Here is a 15,707-nt window from a genome sequence, read left to right as displayed (position 1 = left end):
TTTTGACAGACTTGCATTTTAGCCAATCAGTGCTGACTTCTAAGTCACTCCATGGGAGTGAGTACATTGCTATCCATATGACACATAGTCTAGCGCTAAAAAACTTTGAAAATGCATTGAGATAAGAGGAAGCCTTCAAGGGCTTAGAAATTAGCATATGAGAGAAAAAGCAAATTTAATGATAAAAGTAAATTGGAACGTTGTTTAAAATTGCATGTCCTATATGAATAATGAAAGTTTAATTTTGACTAGATTGTCCCTTTAACAGCCCTCTATTTCCAAGACTTGTCAGTAGGATACGATTCTGCATTATCTACAATGCAAAAGACCAAGGGCCCAACCTTCTCCAGATCACACGCAGAGGTTGCTCTGTGGGAATTATCTAAAAAAAATAATCTGTCCCTGCGAGTTGTGAGATATCTCCCATACAAAGTAATGGAGCTCACTTGAAAGTGAAATTTTGTTTGAAAGAGAAAAGCTAGCAGGGGACACACTTTAAAAATTGAAAACTGCAGCCAATACAAATCAGATTACTCTGCTTTCAGTATATAGTATCTTTCAATCACCTTTATTTTCTATTAAAGTAATGTGTTTTGCGTATTTTGACACAATCTCATCACCTTTCAGTTTCCAAGAAAAAACAGAGAGAGCTGCAGGGAAAAATGTTTAGGGAATACACCAGACCTAAGAGAGGAATTTCAGTTAAGGCCATGGAAAGCCCCTGTTCAGACCACTTAGCGAGGAAACTGATTTTACAATAAGGAAAACAATACATTTTCCATTTTGTATTTTAAATACAAATTTCACAGCGGTTTTCGCATGCACAGTTTAGTTTTATTATAATTTCTTCTGTGTGTCTTAAATAGCTTTTTTTGCTAAAATAATAAATAAAAAAATATTGCATTAAAAAGTTATAAGGGATCAAAGATATGAGGTCTCAAGTGTTAGGAAAAAAAAGGCAGGCAAAGAGTTTTAAAGAGAGATGCATACATACACATGTTTAAATATGTATATGTATGTATGTATAGGATAATGCCCTTTTTATTGTAAATACACATATATATATATATATATATATATATATATATATATATATATACACACACCTATTCTTATAGATATATAGGTATTGATATGTATTTTACATGAACAGTATCAGATATATATATATATATATATATATATATTTATAAAATAAGAAAGAGTACATTATTTTCTATGTGAAGAACATAGGAATGTAAAATATGCATTACAAGCATTGCGGTTCACAATTTTAGACTAATGCAGTCAGGTTAGTGCACATGAAGAACTGCTATCTTCAGTGTGCGTAATTGAAATATTAAACATTAAAATGCAAAAAAAAACATTTAAAATTATTATACACAGTAATATATTCTAAATAATCCATAGGAAAAAATATTTTACAACATGTATAATAATTTTACTTTTTATTTTTTTATATTAATAACAAGCATTAAAGGGACATAGAACAGGTTGAGATCTGTGCATACCCTAAAAGGGCTAAGTAATTAAAAATAGTTTGCATAAAAATATTGTTGGCAAGTATTTTAAAATAATTTTCAAAAATAAGCAAAATTATTTACATAGCTAAACTGCCTGGGGCAGCCAACTCCACCCCCCTTGTCAGTGTTTAGTCACAGGCATTGTATTTCAACTGAGTTCACAGCATCTAGGCATGCTCCCGCAGATAATCCCTATGCACTTTTGCATTCTACCAAAACAACAATAGCTATAGATACAGCCATATAAGGAAATGTGGGGAGTTAGAGCTTTACAATTCATAAACTAAAAAGAAAGGTTTAATGGCGAGGCACTGCAGTTAAAATGTGCATGTAAAGTAATTTAAGTACATATTATATTTTGTTTCTATCCCAACTTGTTTTATGTCCCTTTAAGGTTAGCAATTCTTCATGTAAACTAATGTGAAATATGTACAGTAAATATACAGTAAAACACATAAAGACATAGATGCATATGTTTATTGGAGCCCTTTTCAGTCAAACACCTGAAAACATGAAAAATCATTTTTATTCACTATAAATAATTTAAAATGTGTCTGTGTATGTAGTGTAAATATTTTACATTCCAATGTTCTATATATACAGTATATATATAAGCAATGCAAAAAACGGAAGGCACTCAGAGTCTTAGTAGTTAAGATCAATTTATTAGTTAATACATTGATCTTAACTTCTAAGACCCTGTGAGTGCCTTCCGTTTTTTGCATTGCTTATATTACTTTTGAAGTGCACCTAGGGCATTACAGGCAGTTGCTGCAAACTTACCAGGAGTGCTTTTTATATATATATATATATATATATATATATATATATATATATATATATATATATATATATATATATAGTAGCCAGAAAGGTACACACAAATATTTATTTACGAATAAATAGAACATATTCTTCTATGCGGTCGGGTTAGTTTGCGAGTATGGGTGTTAGAATTTTTGCATTTTTCCTGCTCCATTGTAGTCTATGGAAGAAGAAGTCACAATAATTTTTTAGTGCACATCGAGCTTTCACTCATGTGCAAACTTTTTACTTGTAATACGAGTGCAACTCGACACGTGCAAAAAGCCTTCGTCTTGCGTAGCTTATGCTTCATAGTACTATTGAGATTTTTTAGAAAAGCTCACAAGCCCTAAGAGCTTTAACTAATTTTCTTACTTATGTTCAGAATGCAATACCGTTCACTTCAGTAGAATTGTGCAATCAACTAATGCATAATAAGAAGACAATGCAAAAGCACTTAGTCCGAATTTAAAATGCAGTAGTAGATTTTTTTCTGACAAATTTCAAAGTTAGTTAAATTTTTCTTCCCCTGCATCATGTGACAGCCATCAGCCAATCACAAAAGCATACATGTATATACTGTTCAATCTTGCACATGCTCAGTAGGAGTTGGTGCCTTATTAAAATGTTAACAATCTTTTTATATGGACACTTTTTAATGGAAGTGAATTGGAAAGTTGTTTCCAATTGCTTGCTCTATCTGAATCATGAAAATGTAATTTTGACTTTAGTGTTCCTTTAAATATCCAAGCATATTCATATGGCTTTACAGTTCTAAGCTGCAGGTATCTTTATACAAATCCATTAAAAAACAAAACAAAAAAACAACAACTAACCTTTCCCATTCTAGAACAATTTCAGAAGCAATAATAGCATCTGTAATATGTGCAATGACTCAGCTATACTTACTTAAACGGGTGTATGTGACCCTTCAGCTTATCATGAGGTTTCACAGCTTTACCTTTCTTGTAAAAACTAAATAAAAAAAACAGAAATAAACGTAATAATAATGTTAAAATTACAAGTTTTAAACATTTTGTAAATGAGTTTGACCAAGAATTAAAGTTTATATAAATATAATTGGCAGCCTCTTTCATGGAGTCTTGTCTTACATGTGAGCTCAAAGCCTCTAAAACTTCCAAAATCTCACAAACAACACAAAAACCGCTTTAGCCAGCCAAAATGGTTGGGGGATACATAGGCTGACCATATTGCCGCTTTAAAAAGGGACACATATGAAAAATACATATGTCAAGGCTGTTTTCAGGGCTGTTTAAAGAAATGGTTTTGTATAAGAACCCTCACATATGTATTTTTCATATGTGTTCCTTCTTAAAGCGGCAATATGGTCAGCCTAGGGATACAGCATATAAGCCAAGGAGCCTGGGATAACACATATATGTTGTGACTGCATACGTAAATAGTTTCCTCTTATTGGTACAGGGTTATAAAGCAGTAGTACTATACTCACCCATTTTTACTACAGTCACATTCGTCTGGTTTCCTTCTTTTCAGATGTCCTCTAACTTCCCTTAAATTCTTTATTTTGTCTTGCAAGGCTTCAATCTGTCAATATTTAATGACAGTAACTCAAACATGAGAACTCATTAAAAATGTTAGTTTCATTTCTACTGAGTGGCGTTTGTAAGAAAAGTTTGTAGCTTTATTTTAGTAATTAAAAAGAATATAAACCAAAACTGAGAGGCACATGAATGAATTTGATTTTTGATTAGAAGAATTTTCGCAATACAAATGTATTAATAGAAATGAACTGTTTAAGTCATGGGTTCTACTGTGCACTGAACACCTGCATTAGAATACTACTCTTGCCCATTGAGTATATGTAGCTTTGGTGGTGACTCATCGCTGATGAAAACACGTCACCGTGGGGTCTCTGAGCAGGCAGGCACATGTCTGAATAAGGGTGCACAGAGCAGATCTACATTTAGTCTATGGAGAGTAAAAACCATTGCAGGAACCTTTAGTGGAATCATTATTGAGCATACATGCGTATTGCAACAATGATTCTAGTCAAAGCTGAAATGTATTTATGTGCATTTTTTTTAGTTATATATCCCGTTAAGCAAAAAAATAAAATAAGATCAAACAGGAGAAAACTACTAAAAAGCATATATGTTTTTTGAAAGGATTTCATGGGAGCAAGACACAGACAAGGCAACAAAGGCGCAAACGCACAAGAGTATACACTCAGATAAAAAGTTTACAGTTACATACTTGTTGCTACAAAAACACTTATTTCATGCAGTGATTTACTGCCCAGCAGTATGTATTTATGTGTACATACATGCAGACATTCCCCAAACACACATACAAACACATACATGCAGACATTCCCCCAAACACACATACAAAAACACATACACGCAGACATTCCCCCAAACACACATACAAACACATACACGCAGACATTCCCCCAAACACACATACAAAAACACATACACGCAGACATTCCCCCAAACACAAATACAAAACACATACACATGAATGCAGACATTCCCCCAAACACACATACAAACACACACACGCAGACATTCCCCCAAACACACACACACGCAGACATTCCCCCAAACACACATACAAACATACACATATACATTTCCCCAAAGACACATACATTTCCCCCAAACACACACACGCAGACATTCCCCCAAACACACATACAAATATACATTTCCCCAAAGACACATACATTTCCCCAAACACACATACAAAACACATACACGCAGACATTCCCCCAAACACACATACAAAACACATACACACAGACATTCCCCCAAACACACATACAAAACACATACAGGCATTTACCCAAACACACATACTAACACATAAACATGCATGCAGACATTTCCCCACACACACATACAAACACATAAACATGCATGCAGACATTCCCCCAAATACTCATACAAACATACACGCAGACATTCCCACAAACACACATACAAAACGCATACACTCAGACATTCCCCAAAACACGCATACAAATAACATACACACATTCACCCAAACACATTAATATGCACGCAGACATTCCTCCAAACACACAGTCAAACACAAACATGCATGCAGACATTCTCCCAAACACAAATACATGCAGACATTCCCCCAAACACACATACAAACACATAAACATGCATGCAGACATTTCCCCACACATACAAAACACACATACACACATTTAGCCAAACACACATACAAACACATAAAGATGCATGCAGACAGTCCGCCAGACACACAAACACATACACGCAGACATTCCCCCAAACACACATACAAAACACAAACATGCATTTACCAAACACACATACAAACACAAAGATACATTCAGACATTCCCCCAAACACACATACAAACATCTAAACATGCATGCAGACATTTCCCCAAACACACATACAAAACACATACACATGCATGCAGACATTCCCCCAAACACACATACAAATCCCATACACACAGACATTCCCCCAAACACACATACATGCATTTACCCAAACACACATAAACATGCATGCAGACATTTCCCCACATACACATACAAATCACATACACACAGGCATTCCCCCAAACACACATACAAAACACATACACACAGACATTTCCCCAAACACACATACAAAACACATACAGGCATTTACCCAAACACACATACAAACACATAAACATGCATGCAGACATTTCCCCACACACACATACAAACACATAAACATGCATGCAGACATTCCCCCAAATACTCATACAAACATACACGCAGACATTCCCACAAACACACATACAAAACGCATACACTCAGACATTCCCCAAAACACGCATACAAATAACATACACACATTCACCCGAACACATTAATATGCACGCAGACATTCCTCCAAACACACAGTCAAACACATAAACATGCATGCAGACATTCTGCCAAACACACAAACATGCAGACATTCCCCCAAACACACATACAAATCCAAACCTGCATGCAGAGATTCCCCCAAACACACATACAAACACATACATGCAGACATTGCCCCAAACACACATATAAACATACATGCAGACATTTCCCCACACACACATACAACACACATACACTCAGACATTCCCCAAAACATGCATACAAATAACATACACACATTCACCCAAACACACAAACACATTAATATGCACGCAGACATTCCTCCAAACACACAGTCAAACACATAAACATGCATGCAGACATTCTGCCAAACACACAAACATGCAGACATTCCCCCAAACACACATACAAATCCAAACCTGCATGCAGAGATTCCCCCAAACACACATACAAACACATACATGCAGACATTGCCCCAAACACACATATAAACATACATGCAGACATTTCCCCACACACACATACAAACACATAAACATACATGCAGACATTCCCACAAACACACATACAACACACATACACTCAGACATTCCCCAAAACATGCATACAAATAACATACACAGATTCACCCAAACACACAAACACATTAATATGCATGCAGACATTCCTCCAAACACACATTCAAACACATAAACATGCATGCAGACATTCCCCCAAACACACAAACAGGCATGCAGACATTTCCCCAAACACACATACAAAAAAACATTAACATTCATGCAGACATTCTGCCAAACACACAAACATGCAGACATTCCCCCAAACACACATACAAACCTGCATACAGAGATTCCCCCAAACACGCATACAAACACATGCATACAGACATTGCCCCAAACACACATACAAACACATACATGCAGACATTTCCCCAAACACATACATGCAGACATCCCCCCAAACACACAGACATGCATGCAGACATTCCCCCAAACACACATAGAAATACATAAACATGCATGCAACCATTTCCCAAAACACACCTAGAAATACATAAACATTCATGCAGACATTTTCCCCAACACACATACAACATGAATGCAGACATTCATTCAAACACCTAAACAAACATATACATGCACACAATCACAGATGAGAATAGGTGTAACACTTAAATACACATGCACAGGCATGCACATAAACACATATATACACACACACAGACATGCACAAAATCACAGGCAGGAATAGGTGTAACACTTTTACATACACACAGACAAATATACATGGACATAGACATATATACATGCATAGGAATGCACATAAACAGATGCATGCACATAGACACACACATTTACAGAGGTGAATAGGTTAAAGTTGTAACACTTTTACATACACACAGACATGCACAGGCATGCACTCACAGACACTGAGGCATGCACATAAACACACATGCACGCACAGACACAGAGGCATGCACATAAACACGCATGCACACACAGACACAGAGGCATGCACATAAACACACGTGCACACAGATGCATGCACATAAACTAGGGTTGCCACCCGTCCCTTAAAATACAGAACACTTATAAGTTACACCTGCTGTAGGGTGTGCAGGGAGGAATATGAATAGTGCTGTCCAGAAACACGATACATGTTCCTCCTCCCTACACACCTTGCAACATGTGTAACTCATAAGTGTCCAGGAAAACATGGCCGAGGTGGCAACCCTAACATAAACACACATGCACACACAGACACATGCACATAAACACACATGCACACACAGAGGCATGCACATAAACACACAGAGGTGTGCACATAAACACACATGCACAAACAGACACATGCACATAAACACACATGTATACACAGAGGCATGCACATAAACACACATGCTCACACAGACACAGATGCATGCACATAAACACATATGCTCACACAGACACAAAGGCATGCACGTAAACACACATACACACAGAGGCATGCATGCACATAAACACATATGCACACACAGACACAAAGGCATGCACATAAACACACATACACACAGAGACATAAATACATGCACATAAACACACATGCAAACACAGACACAGAGGCATGCACATAAACACATGTGCACACAGATGCATGCACATAAACACACATGCACACACAGACGCAGAGGCATGCACACACAGAGGCGTGCACATAAACACACATGCACACACAGACACATGCACATAAACACACATGCACATAAACACACATGCACATAAACACACATGCACACACAGATACATGCACATAAACACATATGCAGAAACAGAGGCATGCACATAAACACACAGAGGCGTGCACATAAACACACATGCACAAACAGACACATGCACATAAACACACATGCACACACAGAGGCATGCACATAAACACACATGCTCACACAGACACAGATGCATGCACATAAACACATATGCTCACACAGACACAAAGGCATGCACATAAACACACATACACACAGAGGCATGCATGCACATAAACACACATGCACACACAGACACAAAGGCATGCACATAAACACACATACACACACACAGACATAAATACATGCACATAAACACACATGCAAACACAGACACAGAGGCATGCACACACAGAGGCGTGCACATAAACACACATGCACACACAGACACATGCACATAAACACACATGCTCACACAGACACAGATGCATGCACATAAACACACATGCACACACAGACAGAGGTGTGCACATATCCACACACAGAGGCATGCACATAAACACATGTGCACACAGAGGCATGCACATAAACACACATGCACACACAGACGCAGAGGCATGCACACACAGAGGCGTGCACATAAACACACATGCACACAAACACACATGCTCACACAGACACAGATGCATGCACATAAACACACATGCACACACAGACAGAGGTGTGCACATATCCACACACAGAGGCATGCACATAAACACATGTGCACACAGAGGCATGCACATAAACACACATGCACACACAGACGCAGAGGCATGCACACACAGAGGCGTGCACATAAACACACATGCACACAAACACACATGCTCACACAGACACAGATGCATGCACATAAACACACATGCACAAACAGACAGAGGTGTGCACATATCCACACACAGAGGCATGCACATAAACACACAGACACAGATGCATACACATACACAAATGCACACACAGACACAGAGGCGTGCACATAAACACACATGCACACACAGAGGCATGCACATAAACACACATGCACACACAGACACAGAGGCGTGCACAAATCCACACATGCACACACAGACACGTGCACATAAACACACATACACACACACAGAGGCATGCACATAAACACACATGCACACACAGAGGCATGCACATAAACACACATGCACACACAGAGGTATGCACATAAACACACATGCACACACAGAGGTATGCACATAAACACACATGCACACACAGACACAGAGGCGTGCACATATCCACACATGCACACACAGACACAGAGGCGTGCACATAAACACACATGCACACACAGAGGCATGCACATAAACACACATGCACACACAGAGGCGTGCACATAAACACACATACACACACAGAGGCATGCACATAAACACACATGCACACACAGACACAGAGGCATTCACATAAACACACATACACACACAGAGGCATGCACATAAACACACATGCACACACAGACACAGAGGCGTGCACATAAACACACATACACAGACACAGAGGCGTGCACATAAACACACATACACACACACAGAGGTGTGCACATAAACACACATACACACACACAGAGGTGTGCACATAAACACACATGCACACAGACATCCCCGCAAACACAGACACAAACAATTTTCTAACCTCTTTATCAATGTAAGCTTTGTGATCCTTCCAGGCTCTACTGGACCGGTATAGCTCTCTTTCACAATGCACAGTGTCATTGGCTAGAATATAACACCTAAATGGGGATAAAGTATAAACAAAAAAACGTTTACCATTGCGAGAGTTTTTCTGATCAATTCTATACACATATACAAAAAAAATAAAAAAAAATTGTGAACAAATAAATTCACAGATCATTTTAATTTTGTAAGTATCTGACTTCTCCAAACGTTTAATATTTTCCTAAATAACCTCAGCATACGTGTTCTAATAGCCAAAGGTACACTTTATTGCAGTTTGCCTAGTTTAGTGCCAATAAATATTACTTTGTAATTTCCATTTCTTGAAACGTTGTGTAATTTATGAGAGGTTCTTTGTTCTTTAGCATCAGCGTTATAATCTGTGCCCCCATATGGCATCACTTAGTTTAATTCACAAATGATTTAACTTGTCTTACTAGCCGTTTCTGTTGGATGAAAATGTTGCTACTGTAAAAAGTCAGTCCTCAATAGGTTTGCTTTTTTATATATATATAGCTGTATTTTATACAATAACAAAGTATTTTGTATTTAAATGCATTCAGGGAGTGGGCAATCTCTATGTGCAATATATAAAGAGGCTCAAGGTAAATCCACGGCTGACTGGGAGGAGTTGGGGGGCATTTTTATTTGATATATTATTTTATTTTAACTGTGCCTTAGTTAAGCAATTCTAAAGGGATGTTCACATAAAAATTACCTGTTGTGTCAACGTGCACCAGTTGTTTATTTTTGAGCAAAAGATTCCCATACCTGTATTGTATGACAGCAGTCAGATAACAGTGTCACTTACATATTACACTTTGGCTAACCCTGCAACACATGGCACTGCTGTCTTCTAATGGTTAGTGCATTTTACTGTGTTTTAGATCAAGGGACGTACAGTTAAACTTGAAATATTAAAATGTTAACATACAAGAGTCAAAGTATGTTTATATTTTCTAAGTAAATCAACATTTCAAATCCCATAAATGTCCAAAGATGTCTGTAAATGACAGTAGGTTGCAAACTCCTCTCAGAACCCTCAAGACAAAAAGCCATTCAGCCAGTGCCAATATGTTCTGTTATTTGGCTGTTTGCTTAGCCGCTTACATACCAGTGAAGAACATATTTTTCTTTCAACTTGTGGCCCATTTAATATGTTGTTTAATGAATGTCTTTCTTCTAAGATGCATTTCTTCAACCCCTAGACACTTTTGACAAATACTTCATGAGTAAACGTACATAGATTTATTATTGCATGCAGGCACAACTAAATAACTGCATGGAATCATTCACCAAAATAACTGGCAGGGACGTGAAGCTCTCAATGTAAACAGTGTTTGTGCTTAAGGTACATTTCATGAAAAAGTATTTTAGTACTGTGGCTAGTCTGTGCCTCCTTTTGTTTAAAGGTCATTAGATGATTGCAAATGTGTTTTTGGCTGACCATGATTGCAGCTCACGGTTATTTTTGCTTCATGACTTGTCACCCCCTGTATCAGAGGTTTGAGATATTATACAGTACATGATAGCGTGTTCATGGTGGAGGTGCACCTCAAAAAGGTAAAAACATGGCAGAATATTCTCTGATTTTATGAAGTTGCCTTTGACAATATAATTTTAATTTATGCAAATTTTTGCCTTGTTGTTTCTCTCCAGTCTCTGTACAATTTGTTTTCCCTTTTGTGCCCTCTATTATCCCTCTCTCTCTCACCCACCCACAGTGGATTTGATGCTGTTTAAGCCCTTATAGGGACAGTAAACACCTTGTAATTAAACAACATTTCTATTGGGTAGTTATATAACATATCAGCCAAGTCTAAGTGTTTTCAATAGCCAAACGCCATCCACCATTTGTTTTATTTGGAGGAGCCAACCTGGTGTTAGTCTGCAGGCATTGGTAGAATACCATCTGTGCCTGGGGCACTGGAGATGTAAATTACATTTCTGATTATGATACTGGTCCTCAAGAGAAGCAATGCAGTGAATAGCAGTTTTAACATAATGCGTCTCCTAAACTAGCTCACAATCCCCAAATAATGGATCCAAAGGAAACTAACATTTTTATGTCATGGATAAGCTGTCCAGGAATTCAGAGTGACCACAATTATTTTTTAAATATCGCTGAAGCCGATTCCTGTATTTGATGACCTTATCTGGCAACGTGAACCATTATATGTGGAGGTGGGAAGAGCGGCCTAGGGCACATTGTGCTGAATTTACAGCTTGTGGCACAGCTCCTCTGACTCTTCTATGTGGTTTTAATGGAGAAGCTGGTGCCAACTAAAATGTTTGAAACCCCCCATTATAAATTCTTCAATGTAGGAGACACTAGATGGAGATGCTCTTGTTGGAATTGTTTCTACAAGACTTGCATGGATCACCTGATTACCGCTGATGTCAGTTAGGGCACTATACATATCAAGTGCAGCTTATATTGAACAATGCTTATAAACGTCTGTAGCTTTAATTTCCAGAAGTGGCTGAAATAATGAAGTGATTGCTGGTTTGGCAGTGCGGGGTGAAGCCTTACTATCCGTCTTTACTTACTATGTAGCTCACTATGGTGGGAAATATCACTACTATGATGGACCTAACTTTAGCATTGTAACAACATACTATTTGCTCTCCTGCACAGAAAACATCACTATTTAAATGGGACATGAAACCCAAATGTTTTCTTTCATGGTTTAGAAAGCACATGCCATTTTAAACAACTTTCCAATAAACTTCTGCTATCTTATTTGCTTCATTATCTTGATATCCTTGGTTGAAAAGCATATCTAAATAGGGTCAGTAGCTGCTGATTGGTGGCTGCACATAGATGCCTTGTGTGATTGGCTCACCCATGTGCATTGCTATTTCTTTAACAAAGAATATCTAATAAAATGATGCAAATTAGATAATAAAAGTAAATTGGAATTTAATTTAAATGCGTTTTATCTATCTGAATCATGAAACAAAATGTTGAGGTTTTATATCCCTTTAAGTATCTAGTCTTGTCATATAGCAACCTGAAAGGGTCTCAGTTCTTTTATTTGTTAACTTTCTTTTTTTAGTTCACATTTAATACATCTTATTGTACCAATTATTATTATACATCACAAGCTCATATACTATAAAATGTACAAGCAATTATAACAGGGAATTTGTTCTCTATGGGTCTGTTATTGCAACAATAGTGTATTTTTCACTGGTTTTATCCAGTTCAATATAATAATCTTATACAGAAAATCTCTTTATGTGATTTAAGACTTCAATGGGTTATGGCAGAAAAAGATATTCACTTCTTGTTTAATAGTTTGGTTTAAGGTTATGTTTGTGACGTTGGGGGGGGGGGGGGGGGCGATTTATTAGATTTCAGTTTCTAATGCTGTCTGAGTTTAAAGATTTATCTTGCTTACTTACAGTGTTGTTATTTATAAGCAATTGGATTCTATAACACATATGAATAATGTGATGTCATCAACTATTTACTTGAAAAGTAATATGCGTTTCCTTAATTTAGTAGAAATGTATCTCTTATATAATAATTGGCTTCTCTGCATTGGGCTGAAATGGAAAAACATGATGTTTATAGTGTCATTGTAAACCTGCATCTTCTCTATAAAAAGAAATTAAAAAATAATGTCCCATTAACATAGAAGAGCAAATACAGTAGGATTACTTACTTATGTGTCACTCTCAGAGAAGCAGATGAACTGGAACCAGTTATTCCATCAGATAACATAATTCCCTCTTCATCATTGGCAGTATTGCTCTCTTCTTCATCATCATCATCATTATTATCATCATCCGTATCTTCATCAACCTCTTCTTCAGAAACATAATGCCTCTTAGAAATACTCCTTGACTGTGAAGTTTGGATGCCAGCGTCATCTTCCAAATTTATATCATATATTTCTCCTTCAAATTCAACAGCAAGTGATCGTGCTTGTCGTGTGTGAACAAAACGAGGATTGAATTCTGTGGGGAGGAGGGGGGGGGGAAACTGTTTAGATATAGTGTTGATTACAGGTTGACAAATGTATTTCAAACTATAGCACACTATGAATATAAAGAAGCCATCCACACACAATAGACGTTGTGGACCTTGTGAAAAAGCAGAGCTAACTATGTGCACTATAGCTTGTGTGGCTTCAGGGAAAAGCATAACTTAATGTGTGTTGGGTAGGCAAACAAGGTGGTCACAACTTAATGGGACATGAGAACAGCAGACAGAGAGTACCCTGCAATCTTACCTAAGACCTGAGAGTACCCTGCAACTTTACCTAAGAGTAACCTGCAACTTTACCTAAGACCTGAGAGTATCCTGCAAACTTACCTAAGACCTGAGAGTATCCTGCATACTTACCTAAGACCTGTGTGTCTGGACATTTTTTATAAAACATTATTTGTGTGTTTAGTAGCCATAAATGTATATGTAGCCCTTAAGGCTTCTAAAACATTGACCTGAAGCTGTTGGCCATCACTAATTTACAGTAACCAAAAAAAAAAAAATTATAATGGTAACGATCTGTACATGCAATAATAAGACTCACACACACATTATTTCTAGGATTCTATTATTATATTACAAGCAACAACTACATATGAAGATAAATACACATCAGGCATGTTGATTGGGCTTTAAATACTATACAATGCAATACTGTACATGTCTAAATTTGCAAACAAATAGTATTTGTAAAATACTTAAAAGAAAACTTGATACATTTCTATAAAACTGCAGAGCCAGTCAGAGAGTTTTAGGTGCTAGGAAAAGGTTTTGTATTTATATAAAGTACAATCCATATAGTAAGAAGCGAGGGTAATATTACAGGAGATGTAGTTTACTTGGCCACGGAAATTTATTAAGCCCTCGCAATACCAATCACATATAAATATTTTTAGATTCTATTTTTATGTAATCTTTGAAAAACACATTTATTATTTTGTTTGGATTCATGTATGAGTTTTAAAGTGTATACTGTATTCTGAAAGTCTTGTGCAAGACTTACATCGTTATTTGTGTTAATTTGCTTGATTAAGCTTCTCTTTCCCATGCTAAAAAGACCAGCTGTATACATACACGTTATAACCAAGAACATCTGGAACTCTTTCATTAGCCAGGACAACCTTTGACTTTAACATCACAGGGAGCAATTATGTTAATTGAACAGCCGCAATAAAATACAGGTTTATACAACTTATAGACGTACTATAATTTAATGTGTAAGCATCAAACAGAAAGACAAATTGAAGCAACTGAAAACATTAAATAGATGGTTTTAAATTAACGGTTCCCTCTGCTCCAATTGACAGTAATTTTATGGATAGCCAAGGAATCCCTGCAATGCAATTTTACAGTTAAGATCAATATCAATGTTAAATATACAGTATGTTGCCTTTTTTAATAAAACAGACCACACAGGGAGTGAAGCACAGTCTTTTTATTCTCTAACTGTCTGAAGACTTAGATCTTTTCTTTTACAAATTCCATTTGAGCTTATGGACAGGGAAGAGATAAAAACAGCTTCTTTTTTTTTTTTACAGATCTTTTTCCTTTTTTCAGATTG

General features: G+C 36.9%; 1 protein-coding gene across 3 annotated transcripts in view; it reads right to left on the bottom strand.

Annotated features, from left to right (window-relative positions):
• Positions 1 to 15,707, bottom strand: part of SULF1 (sulfatase 1) — a 228,259-nt gene that overhangs the window by 23,799 nt on the left and 188,753 nt on the right. For all 3 annotated transcript variants that reach the window (XM_053715105.1, XM_053715103.1, XM_053715104.1), the window contains 4 exons: positions 13,821 to 14,115; positions 10,109 to 10,205; positions 3,799 to 3,893; positions 3,237 to 3,302 (listed from right to left, as the gene is read on the bottom strand). In XM_053715105.1, the coding sequence (XP_053571080.1) occupies positions 3,237 to 3,302; positions 3,799 to 3,893; positions 10,109 to 10,205; positions 13,821 to 14,115 (553 nt within the window). The remainder of the gene's footprint in view (positions 1 to 3,236; positions 3,303 to 3,798; positions 3,894 to 10,108; positions 10,206 to 13,820; positions 14,116 to 15,707) is intronic.

Source organism: Bombina bombina, chromosome 5 (assembly GCF_027579735.1).
Source record: "Bombina bombina isolate aBomBom1 chromosome 5, aBomBom1.pri, whole genome shotgun sequence".
Lineage (NCBI taxonomy): Eukaryota > Metazoa > Chordata > Amphibia > Anura > Bombinatoridae > Bombina > Bombina bombina.
Note: the sequence above shows the minus strand (reverse complement) of the source record. Positions and strands in the feature narration are given on the sequence as shown.